General features: G+C 37.9%; 1 protein-coding gene across 1 annotated transcript; it reads right to left on the bottom strand.

Moving 5' to 3' along the window:
• Positions 1–285: 285 nt before the first annotated feature.
• On the bottom strand, positions 286–1400 carry LOC147604649 (uncharacterized). Its single transcript, XM_086794945.1, has 3 exons — positions 1169–1400; positions 847–952; positions 286–720 (listed from the first exon to the last, which is right to left on the bottom strand). Exons 1-3 carry the CDS (start codon positions 1388–1390, stop codon positions 563–565), a joined length of 486 nt encoding a protein of 161 aa, XP_086651071.1. The 5' UTR covers positions 1391–1400; the 3' UTR covers positions 286–562.
• Between the last annotated feature and the right edge of the window lie 14660 nt (positions 1401–16060).

Genomic DNA, 16060 nt, shown 5'->3' on the forward strand with positions numbered 1-16060 from the left:
AAATCTTTTGCAACGTCCAAGCAAATATATGCATTCACAACGGTTTGTGGACAAGTGAATCGAATTTGAGGTGGTAGTTGAGACATGCCCATGCTTAACAAAAAGTGTGACCGACCAGAACCCCTCAGTCATCATACTACCATACATTTGGAATCTGGATCCATGACACATGGCTGTGCTTTGAAGAAGGTAAAAACATGGCTGAGTGTTAAGTAATTAAACCTTCAGAAATAAAGATACAAAAAAAAGTTCACTAACGCTAAAAGATCATAATACAATTGATCGTAACACAATTGGAAAACCTTATAACATTAATCAATCAAAGATCATCCGAAAATGCTTCAAACATAGAAGTGATCAAGCTGTGTAAGTATACAATTAAAAAGGGGTCAGTCCAATGAGATCTACAGGCTAATGAGTGAGGCTAATGAGTGGTATATACATGGTTTTGAGCAAATCTTGAGCAATTAGTAGTGTGTATGGTAGGGCAGCCTTCATGAATCAAATTTTTGCTTGTGTAGCCTCATCATTTTCAACCATGCAAAGGCACGTTATTGCCCTATCATGAGTCATCAAGTGTTTGGTGACACAATGCATGGGTCGCTTCAGATAAGGCTTTGTTGAGACTATCATTAGTGTTGTGGTGTGATGCTGGTCTTGATAATCGTTGGAGGTAGGCAGCAAAAAACTCGCTGTTGGCCTTCTCAAGCTCGTTCCAAACTGTCCCAATTAAACCCATAATCCACTTCTTAAGATCACCAACAAAGCCTTAATTCATGCAGCAAAACTATGTCAACCCGCCTGAGGATGATGCATGCATAATTTAACCCTATCTATAATTAATACCTGTTTTTGTAACCGCCGGCTTTACTTTGGCATGCTTCTCCAGGGACGCAGCGCATTCTTCCCGATCCATGTGAAACAAGAGGCACTTCTCTATGAGGTGCTGGACCTGTTGGATCAAATGAAAAAACCCATGCAATTAACGAGAATTCAGATACTAATCACTCGGCACTAAATCAGTCAAGAAGATATAATTTAAGGGCACGCTCATTACGATAAGTGATTAGCAACGATGGCAGGTAGCTGATTATTATAAGACACTGATAGTAAACCAATGATTAAGTACAAGATTAACGATGAGATGAAGGATTAAGGCGCCGCTTACTGTATGTATGTAGGCTGGCGAGATGGCATCTCCGCAGAGGGGGTGAGGGAGAGAATTCTCCTGCTCTGGCGGTGACATGCTGTAGGGGAGGGTCATATGGGGAAGGACGTCTGCGGAGTTGAGGGAGAAGAAAGAGTTTTCGTTGAAGCAGATCACACAGAGAAGTTGAGAACACAGACACACACACACAATTCCACGAGAAAAAGAAAGACGGCAGGCCATATGACCTTCCTTTTGACAGAAGAATAATTAATTAATAAATAAGTAGTAATAAAGATCGCCTTGGAATCAGGACACCTTCAAGGCTCGTGCGTGGCGGGCCCAACCGTATCCTCTCGAGTCCACGTGCGTTTGACACATGGCACTATTCTAGAGGTTGTGGTGTTCCTGCAATTTTATCCCGCACGTGGGATCGTGTTGATTTGGCGGAGAAAAGGATGCCCGTCCTGAGTCCGGAGTCCGGATGGACACTAGCCGGACCAAATTGCCTAATAATGTGTAACCGCCCATGGCCCAAAGATCTCCTGTTTGGCCAGCCAGTCAACGCAATGTTACTGTTTAAATAGATGTCTGCACGTCCCGTTTATTAAATTGGGGAAAAAACAGCTTTTGGCCTTCTTGTCTTCCATGAATCACGCCTTTTTGCCACCTCCCATATTGGACAATGAGCCAATGGGCATGTGGATTGTGCATTGCCTCCCCACTCCCTCGTGGCCCCTCCTAAAACCTTGAAACAACAAACAAGCAACTTAACAAAGCACCACTTAGAGCCCCTCTTGGCCCAATTCAAATTGGTTAGGCCTATCCCCCCCCCCCCTCTCTCTCGCCACTCAACTTACAAGTGCCCTCTCCACACTTACCACACACTTGGGCCTAAACCTACTCTACATTTAGGGCTCCAACGTGCCTTAACAAACAAACAGCATGCCTGAAACCCATCATGAGACACAACAATCGGCTCTCTAATAGCCATCATGGAAGGGCATCTTCTCCCTTTGCTCGATTAGTTTTCTCCATTCCAAGCCCTCGAATCATGCACACCTACACTGCCCTAGACATCTTTGAAGTGAAAGTGATCATGTCACCCACTAAATTCAAGATTCCTAAACATCCTTATCATGATTTGCCAACATAACTATATGGAAATAAAAGACTAATTTAGCATATTTCTTTCCTATACATAGATTATCATAAATACTATGGTGCCAAGTCAAGAAGAATCTACACTTTCTCGAGAATTTATGAATAATTATCTCAAGTTTGAGATGATTCATTGCCCATGATCTTCTTGTTGTCAACTACTACTCAAGAGATCTAGTTTGGATTATAGTTTAATATTTGTAAAAACCTCAATGAGTAGTTAAATCCTTTTATTTAAAATATATAGTGACCTTGTACATCGTATGTACCAAACTATTTAAGGTCACATGGAGCTTAAATATTCTATTGTTTTCTTTAGATATAAGTTCATTGTCCAGTTAGTATCCCTTTCTCATGATGTTTCTGGGAAATTGACTCATTTATCCAATCCTTAACACTCCTTCAACAATATTAGTGGTGGGGAAGCTTTGTGGCCAAGTGTGTGTGTGCGTGTGTGTGTGTGTGTATACTCTCTCTCATTCAATAATGAGAGAGTACACATATACATACATACACACAACCACACACGCGTGCGCATGTGTGTGTGTGTGTGTGTGTGTGTGTGTGTGTGTGTGTATGAGAGATAGTATATATATAAATATATACTCCCTCATATTCTCTCTCTATATGACTAGAGAGAGAAAGAGAGAGAGAGAGAGAATATAAGAGAAAATGTATATACTCTCTCGCATATATGTGTGAGAGAGAGAGAATGTGAGAGAGAGTATATGAAAATATACTCTCTCGCATGACTAGAGAGAGAGAGAATATGAAAATATATATACTCTCTCGCATATATGTGAGAGAGAGAGAGAGAATGTGAGAGAGAGTATATATATATATAAACTCTCTCATATTCTCTCTCTCTCTCTCTCTCTCTCTCTCTCTCTCTCTCTCTCTCTCTCTCTCTCTCTCTCTCTCTCTCATATATATATATACCTCAAGAGGAACTTAGTTGTTTGAAAGGTCAGTATTTCGTTGAATAGCATATTATTGAAAAAATGATTCTATGCTTAAGCTATTGCTTGAATTACATTTTTATTGACTTAGTATTGTTCCCAACATTGAATCAAATCAGAAACTATAACCAATGATGTGCCACATTTAGTATACTCACTTAACTATCGATAAATAAGGTACTCTACCATTGTAGAATCTCATACAACCTCCACAACATGCCCCCCCACCCCCCAGGCTGTCCCTGCCCCCCATACACACCTTCCCCTCCTCTCCCCCCACCACCACCACCACCCACCACCACCACCCAAAAATAAAAGGGGCTATGGAGCTAAAGAGGCTTCATAGCCAATAAGGTACTCTACCATTGTAGAATCTCATACAACCTCCACAACATGCCCCCCCACCCCCCGGGCTGCCCTCGCCCCCCATACACACCTCCCCCTCCTCTCCCCACCACCACCCACCCAAAAACAAAAGGGGCTATGGAGCTAAAGAGGCTTCATCATTTTTGGATCTTGTACTTGTCCTTTGAGCTAAATAAGATTGTACTTCTTCTTATGTATTTTATTTCTTATACTGTACACCGAGGAGTCTCAAAAGCATAAATGACCATGAATTTCTCCTTGAACCGTATGAAGTTTCATCTCCCAAGAATTTTGTCAATACAAAATAAATAAGTCAATTGTGTCTTATGAAAAATCATTCATTTAGTTTCAAATTTCAAAGCCATTATTTACATTTCTCTTTCTATACCTCAGCAAGGTTTCACTTGTCTTGTCTTCTAATAGTATACAAATAAAGACTATGGATATCAACAAGATTAATATTAGGGGTAAAATCACACTAGGACGTAACAATTAGTGGAAGTGTTGAGCCGCTTAATTGAGAAGATGTAACAACATGGATTTTGAAATGAAATGTTTTGTGATAACAAGACTTGTTTAAATAGTCGATGGTCATAATTCCAACACCCAAAAATGTGCAAACAAACCAAACCGTTGGTTCTAAAAAATAAGAACTTTCCTTGTCATCTAAAAATTGGTTCTTCACCACCGTCAGAGTTGGAAAATTAGGGCCCTTGCTCATGATACCATTGGAAAATGTGTTTTTTTTCAAGTGAAAAAGGTTTTGAAAGAAAATATGGTACAATTGTTCAAATTGCATGTGGTTATTATTCAAACAATTTCCTTTTTGAAAAAAGAATGGGATTGCGTATGAAATAAGAATATAGCTCTCACTTTTCTTGAATAGAAACTAGAATTAATGTTCACTTAAAGATTCCTTTCCAATGTATACTATGGTTTAAACTCAATGACCTTAATTTATTAAGGCGTCTTTATTTCCAATAAGAGTTTAATTTGATTCATAAAATCATAAAAACCTTAGAGAAATAAATAGATGATAGTTTATGATGTCTTTCCTAAATAGAATTAATGTTTATTTAAATAGATGATAGTTTATGATGTCTTTCCTAAATAGATGATAGTTTATGATGTCTTTCCTAAATAGTTTATGATGTCTTTCCTAAATAGAAACTAGAATTAATGTTTATTTAAAGATTCCTTGTGCCAATGTATACTATGCTTTAAACTCAATGACTTTAGTTTATTAAGACATCTTTACTTCAATAAGAGTTAAATTTGATTCATAAAATCATAAAAACCTTAGAATAATAAATAGATAATATTTTATGACGTCTAAATTTTCTAAATTAATTCAAAAGAATAATAACAAAAACATTACGAAGAATTTCTCATTAAATCTTCAAATTAAAAAAATAAGAAGACTTCTCATTAAATCTTCATTTTTTAATAATTAAGCAAATAACTACAATTCAAAGATCTAAAACTTTAGTTTTAAACATTCTTCAACTTTAAACATGAACGACTTGTCAAAGAAAAATAAACCATAAAACGTATCCTTTGATAAAAAAGCTCAAATAAAAATCACCTAGAATAAAAAACCAAGATTTAGGTTAGAAACATGAGTCAGTGAAACTTGAAGACGCTCTTTGCAACATATACATCTTAATGGGCCTCCATGGCTTTCAAAGGTTTTCCACACCGAGGCTTGGACACTCTTGGAACTTTAGCTCTTCATATCAAAAGGGGGGGGAAGGGGGGGGGACGAAACTTGACACTCATAGATCTTGAGCACTTTAAACCTATTGTGGTGTAAATCATTCATTAATCAATAATATGCTTCCTTGCGTGGGTTCCTTGCCTACCTTTTCCATTTTTTCCTTCCAAAAATCTAAATAATCAATATTGTGCATTCAGACTCATTAAATGAAAGTACTATTCAATGTACCCAAATAAAACATTTTACTATTAGGATACAAGGAAAATGAAGAAGAGGAGGCAAGAAGAGAGAAAAAACATAAAGAGCATTACACAAGCAAGCTTTGTAAAGCAAAAAATGCTTTCATTCATAGAGCTATTTATTTTTCACTTTATATGGGAGAAATTGTATCTTTTTGAACCTTGGTTCTTAATCCTTCTCTTCTTTGTTGATCTCCATGCTATTGATGTTGTGGTGGTTTTTCCTTGTCTTTATCCTTGCTTTTTATTAAGTTTGGTGTCTTTGCTCTTCATCTTCTCTATTGTTTCAATTGTATCTTTTGGATTAGATTAGATATATTTGTCAAGGAATATGATATTAAGAAAATAATGAAAATCACACTGCATCTCATAAGCTCAATTGTGACAAATTAAGCCTACAACATAAGGTACCATTAAGAAAAGAAAATAACATTTTGTATGTGAAATCATTTTGTATGTGAAATCATTAAGATAAAAATAAAAATTTAAATATTAGCATATCTTTCTTTTGGAAAATGGCTTCTAAGTAGGCACAATAGTTGGTTTTAAAATCAAATCCAACATATTGTGAAAGCAAGTAACTCAAAAAATGTCACGAAGTAAAACTTACTCTTGTATTTTAGGATGAGTATATGATTCATTGGATTCATTTTATGTATTGTCTTTGACTTTATGTTAGCAAAAACAAAGCTCTAATGGCCAAAAAAAGCATAAGAAAACTAAAAAACCATCAAGAATTAGTCATTGATATTAAAAGAAAGTAAATGCAAAAAGTCTTTCCTTGTAACATAAGCAAGAACCATGTATGCTTCAAGTCATCATTCTCAATTCAAATAATGAGATACATTAGGATCCTCAATAAACCATTTGTTTCACTCACGTAAATTGCTAATATATATTGAGAGTAAGAGAGAATGAATTAGTAAGTTTGAAATCTCAAAGGAAAAGCCATATAAAATTTTAAGGAGAGTCAAGAGAGGTTTATATCAAACCATAATAAACTATGGTATTGTTTAATCTTGACTCCTCTTCAAGAAATATTTTACAACATGTGTTATCAAGAAAAAACTCCATATCTCCTCCTCCTTGAATATGTGCAAATTTAATAAAGAGTATGTTTGTTCTCCTCTTCAACCTTTTTAATGATCTCTATAATTTATTCTTTAGAATGTTTTTCCATTAGCATAGATTTCAGTTGTTTAGTAGAGAGATTATGGAATATTTACCAAAATTATTCTCTAGCTCTCTCTTATGAATTCATATATGGAGCTTCTCTTTAAGAAACACTCTTTGCATAGGAGTAGGAGTACAAATTTAGTAGTGGTGGCTATAGGTTGAGTAGTGGGTATAATAGTATTTTGTATAGATTGAAAAGTGGCCATAGAGCAAGTAGTGTCACTAGCTTGAGTAGATCTAGGCATGTAAACACTATCATCATATTCCTTAGAGGTAGTAATAAACTTTGAGATCATTTCATTTATGAAAAGTGTCGTTATTGCCATTAGATGTAAATCTAAAGCTGTAAGAAAATACATGTGAAAATTACAATTCACGCATTATGTACACTAAGCTTATAATAGTTTTTATGCATTATGTGTACTTCTAATAGTTTTCATGGTCATTAGATGTAAATCTATTTGCAAGAAAATATATATGAGAATTACAATTCATGCATTATGTATACTTATAATAGTTTCCATTTCTAAAATAAAGTCCAATAGGTTTTTAGTTCTAAACTCTCTAGCACTTCTAAAAAATGTATTTTTAAATTAGCATTTTCGGAGGTTTGTGTATATTTCCTTGTAAGTGGGAGATTATTTAATTGATATGTCAAATAATTAATTGGGATATGAAAAATTAATCATTAATCTTTACCTACAACAACTCTAAGAGCCATACTACACTAGAACTTGTATCATCGATGTAAAAGTTATAAGAGCTTTTGTGTTGCAAATCTTCTCTCTCTCTCTCTCTCTCTCTCTCTCTCTCTCTCTCTCTCTCTCTCTCTCTCTCTCACACACACACACACACACAGAGGTACACACAAACACAAATCTCGGGGGGTTCACCTTAAAAAATGTTAATGTACCAAGTGAGTTCAGCAAGAGGGATTTTTTATTAGATACATTGAGAAAATTTAACAAGATTACATTAACATGAGGGGTTTTTTTGTTCAACTTTAGAAGAAAATCCGTTAGTTCATAAGTAAAGAGGGGTTGTTTTACTGGGGGAAAAATTTTAGCTAAGGGGTTTTTTAACTACCTCTTGAATGCACCTGATACCTAGGGTTTTCTGGTAGTGCACCCCCCAAGACACAAATGCACACGCACATGCACATGCATATACACTCATACACATGCATGCATGCATGCACGTGCATACACATGCACACACAAAATGAAGATGACAACATATACATAGACATAGACATAGAAGTGCACACACACATGTTCATACACATGTACATGCACACGTACACAAACACGCGCGTGCGTACGCATGCGCACACACACACACACATCAAGCATTTAGATTACAAAAGATATACCACAATATGGTCTATCTTGAGTGTAGAGATAAGATCTCTTGTTCTTGTATATCAAGAGATAAAAGATGCTTTTCTAGCCTAGCAAAACCTCACCATAATTTTTAATTTAAAACTATTATTTCAAAGGATTAAAAGTTAAAAAGTGAAACATTACCTTGAAAACTCTTCATGTGTATGCTCAATGGAGCTAAAAATCCTTGTAACTCCATCTTTTCCAAGTGTATTACACATAAGCTCTAATGCCCACTAATTAAAAGTGTATTACACATAAGCTCTAATGCCCACTAATTAAAAGTGTATTACACATAAGCTCTAATTAAACTTAAAAGTTACTCAAACTTAAAAGAATACTCTAACTTCTCTCAATGGAGCTAAAAAGGCTTGTAACTCCATCTTTCCAAGTGTATCACATAAGCTCCAATGCTCATTATAAATTAAACTTTAATATTACTCAAACTTAAAAATACTATTCTAGCTACAACTAGTAAGTTGCAAATTGACTTGACAACACACGAATGAAAAATTTTATACAACCCTTCTAAAAAATGCATGACTTTGTCATTATTTCCTTTCGAAAGAGAAGAAGATCAAAGAAGATAGCCTTATTTGATTTTGTTCTTCAAGCTACCTAGAACCAAGCTAAAAATAGGGTGGATGCAAGGTGAGGGTACTCACCTTGCATCCACTCTCACTGAAAATAGGACATCGACGCAATGATAAAAACTCTCAGTCGGGGTATCTCGATCCAGATATCACTATCAATAATAACTTGACATGTGCTCCCCAGGCCAAAAGCCCAATATCTCGATCAAGATACCAACAACCGCCATGCCAGCAGGTTCCGAAGGGTTGCCACCATCCATGTCACTAAAATACGTCACCACCACCTCGCTATCTCGATTAAGATATGTAGGCCACTGGGATCCATGTCAATGCCACAATGGATCCTAATTGACTTGCCCACTCGGATGTACATTTAGCATAACCAGTGATGCCATCTCCACCATCCAATGAGCTACGTAAATTTTTCCTTCAATACACAACCACTGCCCCCTCTGACTTCACTAAAACTCTCTTTCTTGGGTCCCGCTGCCTCATCTACAATCTTCGTCTCCTTGTGCTATGTTTTTATTGTTACTGCTACGTTGCTTGACTTCCTGTACTCTGCTACCTTCTTGTTTACTGGCTACTATGCCTTTGCTTGTAAAACCAATCATGCCTTGCTGCTCTGCTGTTGGACTCAAAGCAGTGGTGGTCAGTACCGCCTCTCTCTCTCTCTACTATGCATTGTGCTGTTCGCCGCTTTCTTTTTGCTGGCAAACCAAATGCATTTCCCTGCGCCAGCTTGGGCCTACCTAGTGCTGCTGCCATTTGTTCTTCATGCTTAAGCCCTCCTCTAAGCTTTTAGGGACTCTGCTAACCCCTGCAAAAGAAATATCTAAGAAGCACCTGTTCACTGCTACAATCTTTGCATGCCTCTCCTCGCATACAATACTTTAAGGGTGCTTTGTCAAGTTTCTCCCATTGAGAAACCATAGGTGCATACACATATGAAGTTCCCACAACTTCCACCACTTTTCTCATCTCCTTGAGCAACATTCACAAGTGCATCCTCTTCTTGATGCACACACATGTGAACTCTATTGAGTCCACCATCTCACTTGCCATCATCTTGGGCAAGCATGCACCTCCACCACTCTTTGCTTGCAAGCAAAGAGCCTTGGGATTCTTCCATCCCATCAAGCAACCCTTCACACTAGAGCATTCTTCCATGCTTGAATACCAATTTAGAGGCAAAATATAAAAATACCTTCACATATATCCTTGGCAGCTTCCTTCATGACACCGAAGACTCCGTAGTCTTCATACTTGCTGAAATCTCCATTTTAAGCTTCTTTGATGATGAGCAAGCTCTCCATGTTGCAAACTCCCATTTGCAACTCTCTTGGGCAGCTTCTATGCAACCTCCTTATAATCTCCTCTCAAACTTGAGAATGGCAGCTCCAAATCTCTCTCAAATCCTCACACAAATGCAAATCCAAATGATAACATGAGTGTGCAATTTTTTTTTCTTAATAACTGAAAATAATGCTTAATCAAAGAACTCACACAACCAAGAAAAACTATACATAAATAATCACCACATGACCAAGAGCCCACCCAAGCTCTGATACCATGTTAACAATCCAAAAATGGGATTGATCATGGTGATAGAGATAGATTAAGCAACATAATTAAGGTGGATTAAACCACACTAAAAACTCCATGAGAGAGAGAGGGGGATTGCACACTCAACACTTGATCTCTATTGCATATCTCAAGTGAACCATACAATGATATAGGCTTTCTAGCCTTATCCCACTTTACACATCATCCTCCATGTGGAAACTCCTTTTCCACTCTTTTTGGTCAACACTCACACACCATACAATATCACATGTGGCATTCTTATCTTGCCACAATATCTTGCACCTTTAGGGTTCTTTCCCACATACACACAACACCACAATTACATCTCTCAACACTCATGTCATTTTCACCGTTTCACTCTCATTTCTCTCTTGGATTGTAGCGCAATTAGTGGGCTTTGAATCCAACATTAGTGGTATTTTAGAGCTTCATTAGTGCTAGTAGTATTTTGTTAGCACTAGGCATTGGAGCTTTCACATTAGCCTTTCACATTGGCCTGCCCATTTGTGTTAGGCTAAGGGTTTTGCATGGAGTCACACGAGGAGGGTCGCTCGTCTACTGTGGACCTCATCTTGCAGAGATAGATCGTGAGTTAGCGGCTATCTGTGTTAGGAGTGCTAGGGACACACCATGTACTTTACATATTGTGTCATACTTGGAGACGATGCTCTCATCCCTTCATAGCCTTCATGATGTTGTTTATGTAGATGAGTGGATAGCACATCACCATATTGCTCCAGTATCAAATGGCTTGACATATCATCTGGTGTGTAAGCTTGGTCCTATTAGAGAGATGGAGCATACTTGCACCATTTTCTTGATAGCTGTGGGATGTGGCCTGGGGGGGCAAGGAAGCCCCTTACTATTTTACAATGTTCGCATCCTCGTATGGCGGCACATATCTATAGTCGATATGTTGTCACACATGGGAGGGTGCCAAACACCTGCCAGATCCCCATCTACTTTGCAAAGCACTTATATGTAGAGTTTATCTTAGGGGAGCAGGTTGACGTGACACCAACCCATCGGCCCACCAACTGCGGCGATGTTGGTCGAGGTTGTCTCCAGGACCAGGGGAGGTAGCCTCCACTAGCCCTACATGTAGTTGTTGCCATCACGTGGTGTGTCTTTTTTCACGATCGATGGCATAGATGTCGAGGTATTTATACATATTCATTTCTTCTTTAGGTTTTTTATATAGTCATTAGGAAAAAAGGGAGCTCATTTTGGGGCCTTTTACGGTTTGGAAAAATAAGCTCTCAACCAATCAACAGAGGGCCAACGTAACGTTGGAAATTCACAAAAATAAGAGAAAATAGATAAAAGAAACAATACTTTATGTAGGTACAAGCGTGCTACATTAATGTGGAGATTGGTTTTTTATTCTCACAAGATCTTTGGACATGAAGATAGAATCTAGTCTGACGACATTTTCTCTAACAAGGGCCTTCCCGCTTCCACCTTCCTTTGAACTTTGAAATGTTGTGCTGCCTTTCCTTCGAAAGGTCTACCATTCTACACCACTGCCTCATTGTGCAGCAGCCTCTTCTTTTCCAAAACTGCTCCCTTAATCCTGTTTGGCTTAGAGTAAGATGTTTCTTGTCAACTGTACGTCTGCCCACTTTCTCTTTCTTAAAACTTCACTTTGTTATCTTGTTTACATATGGAGACTATATGAGTAGAAGACAAGATTTCTCAAGATTTCATGGCTATGGGAATCGTGAAAAAGAAGAAAATCGGCTTTCTCATAAGTGTGTGTCCAAAAATGAAAAGAGAAGCCACCATACGGTTGGCGCCTAATTCTAGAGAGAGGAGAGAGAGAGAGGGAAGATAAGCTTTCCTAACATGTAGAGGATGAGTGGAGGGTGCCTATTGGGCCACCCGTCGAAACCATCCCTCCTCTTGATACGTGGGAGGTCTCTCAAAGGTCATAACATGGAGAAAAGGGTACGTGAATATGTGCCTAGCCGATCGGGAGTGGAACATGATCCAACCTCTTTATGAATTGTCTGTCTTTGCTATTGTTACAGATTCACAAGGTCTCCATGGTGAATAAAAACTATGGCCGTTCTTGTGGAAGACGCTCTGTGGATGATAATGCTATGAAGGCAGAATTATACCACACATCCTTACCCCGTTGACCTGCTTCTTCTATTTCCTCGGTAGAGAATTCAAGTACAGTTAAAACGGAAGGAACTTGGGAAAGGTTTAGTGTTTTGAAAGGAGCATGCAACCTAGCAAAAGAAAGAGACCGCAGACAAAAAACATTTTCTTGGCGTCATGGAAGGGAAGAGTACGAGATTTTAAAATCACCAGAGGGAAGATATCGGTGAAAGAAGTTTCGATTCACCATGTGTACATGTATAAAGAACTTGTCTTGCGAGACTATCCAAATGATCTTCCGCAACACAGGCCTAATTGTATATTTTTCTATTGTGGTTTTGTTCTTTATGAGGTGTATGGATTTTTAAGATGAAGCTTTCTTTCTTTGCTTATTGACATTCTTGTGTTATTTTATTTCAGATTTATACCCTTCATCATATGAGACATGGCAAAACATCGATTGTATTCTGGGATTTATAGATGTTTTGCATGGATCGATAGGAGAACAACAATACCAAGGTCGATGTGCAATAGAGCTAGCTCAATCGGGTATATTTTTTACTGATCATTTTTATCAGTTGTTGTTGGTGGACAATGCTAACACACATGGTGTGTTAAGAAAACAAGACCTTCCGGCATGGAATTCAGTGGATTGGCCTCTCTCACATTTTAGCGTTACAGAGGCATATAGGGCCAAGCTTTTCAAAGAAGTACAGAAAGCTCTGAGACCCAATATTGCCACAAGGATAATAAAAATTTCTTTATGCATGCCTCTCACAGTTTTTGTAGACTTGTTTAATACCTTTCCAGTGAAGGTTTCAAAAACAATGTTCACCGAGTTAAAGCAACAAGTTTGGCTTGCATGCCATAATTTTTGGATAAAGGTTGGGATAAGAAGACATGTAGTTCAGTGTTTTGTGAGGTTGTCCAACCTTCTATGCAACTGAAGTACATGGTTGCATCATAAAATTTTATTTTTTCTTTTTATTATAAGCGCAGTCGAATGCTAGGCACAAAACTAGTCCAAATGGATCAAGGTGAAGATTCTTTTGGTGCAGAAAATAAACTTCTTGATGTTGTTGAGAATGGTGATGTGCTAGTCAATATCTCATTAATACAATGTTGCTCCCTAGCTCAATTGCGCAATGACATTCTGTTTGAGACAGAAGGTTCTATTTCAAAGGACTTTTTATTTATCTACAACATTAAGAAGGTACACCATTTGACTTATCCTAGTCTCATTAAGCACTGCTATTAGTTTACTTTACCCTATTGTTTCATATTTCTTTTTTGCAGGTGCTCAAAAGAAGAGAGAGTTCAATAAAAAGACATTGAAAATTTGAAAATTGAGATAACACAGACTCTATAAACAAAGGTATTATATTCAATAAAGTAAAATTTTGTACAGAAGTGTTTAATTGTATATGTAGAACATATTCTTGACAACCATTTTCTATTTATCTACAGCGTGATCCAGAGGCTGCTCTACATGGTCCAGGCTCACCGTATCATCTTTTTTTGGAGAATCTGTTTTCTGTTGCTCCATCCTGTTGTGTACAATCTCTTGGTGCTGCTCCATTGTCTCCTCTACTGCCCCTGGAGCATCTGTTTGTTGCTGCTCCATCTTCTCCTCAATAACATCAGCAGCCAGCAGGTCCTTGTTCCTATGGCTTCTCCTCATCAGCACTAGGTCCTTGTTCCTGTGGCACCACATCAGCATCATCTGTGTCATCAAGGTGTATGACACCTTCTCGGACTTTAGAGCTCTCACCCAACTTGACAGTAGTTGGTACAATAGGTTTGGGGGAGGCATACTTCAAAAACTTCCAAATTGTATCAGCTCTGAAACTATATACATAGTTCGAGCTGAAGCTATCTTCTCTCATCTGCAATGGCATATGATGATTTAGAACACTTTGTACCAATATCAATTATTTTGAAGCTAAATGAAAATTATTTTTTCTTACAAGGTCTGGCTGTCCTATCTCAAAATAGCTTGATCAGTATATATTTGGCACTGATCAGTACTCTCCAGCCCCGCAGCTACTTGAATCATCTTGTTGTGGTGTCTGTACAGTTGGAAAGATATGTTAGAAACTGTTAATATCTGAACAAAACAAAATTATTCAATAAGCTCAAAGGCATAGCATGAAATAGACATCAGTAGAGGGAACGACTTTCTACCTCTAAATCTATTGACTCTATTGAATCCAAAAGAGTAGAGGGAACGACTTTCTACCTCTAAATCTATTGACTCTATTGACTCTATTGAATCCAAAAGATTGACATTAGGAGGACAGTGATCCAATGCATCTAGAAGCTTTCTAATACAACTGCAATACATATAATTCAGTTAGTGTGCATTAAATCAAAATAATGAAGTTTAAAGTTAAAAATAGCACACACACCACTTACAATTTTAGCTCTCTGTGTGTGTTTTTAAGAGAGTTGAATAAAAAGCATTGCTTCTGCTGGATGTCAATAGAAGCAAAGCTCTAGTGGTCACTGCGTAAGGAAAAAAAACATTAAGAAATCAAAGGCTACAAGAGTTCTCAATCTTAAAGAAAAATCCCAAAAGAAGCAGTCACCCACATACTTGTTATGGTATGGAAGTCGTCACCCACATACTTATTATGGTATGAAAGTAGCAAAACATCGACAACATCAAAATCGCAGTGTTTGAACCAATTGGAAATATCCATGGGAGTTTCCTTTGCATCTCTTAACTTGAAGGAAATGGCAGGATCAATAATATGAACTGTATGTTGTACAGCGTGGTTAAGCCAGCTTCTCATCATGCATTGGACCAAACAATAATTAGGGTAGGGTGTAAAGGAGGTACAAGAAGGATTGTTTTACAAACAAATGTAAAATAAAAGACACTTACTAGAGCATTGCAAGAATGATAGTATCTGAGCAATACTCATTCTTATGAGCCAATGCTGCCAGCATGGTTTTGTCAAGTCAAAATTATTCACTGAAGTTTCATCCTGAATATGGACAACTATGTTAGGGCCCAGCTCTTGCAACCTTCTCTGTATCTGTAGCTCCATCCGTATAGTCTCCACATCTATAACAGATTTGGATTCTTTTATTTGCTGCTTCAGTGACGCCTCATAAGCAGCTTTCCCTCTGAGTGGGTTACTTCAACAACCTTAACCTCATCTACCTTCAACTTTCTTGTAGGTGGAATTAATAATATGTCTCTCATTTTGATGTCCTGCCATTCCACAGGATGGACCAGCTTGTCATACCTCCATCTCACTCTAGACAAAGTGTTGAAGTCTTTGGCCATCAGAGTTACCCTGTGAGAGCACCTGTGAGCATGGGCTGCTACCAGCATTGCATCTTCAAAATATTTCTCCAAGTAATCCTCTGCCATTTCCTGTAAGGAAAGAATGGCAGTCCTGTTCCACCTAAACCAAGGTGCCAACTATCACATATGTCTTTCACTAGTCTCTGAAAAGGTGCCTTGGGGATTGCAAAGCCTATAGCTTTCTGTTGCTTCCTGATCTCCTTTAGCACACCTGCACCATGTTTCAATCTCTTGGCCTTTTGCTGGAGCAGGCTCATTGGCTTCCCCTTCCTGCCATGTGCAACTCTTCCCTTTGGAGGCACACTAAATTCCTT

Source organism: Cibotium barometz, chromosome 61, assembly GCF_041138505.1.
Source record: "Cibotium barometz isolate CiBa-2024 chromosome 61, ASM4113850v1, whole genome shotgun sequence".
NCBI classification, from domain to species: domain Eukaryota; kingdom Viridiplantae; phylum Streptophyta; class Polypodiopsida; order Cyatheales; family Cibotiaceae; genus Cibotium; species Cibotium barometz.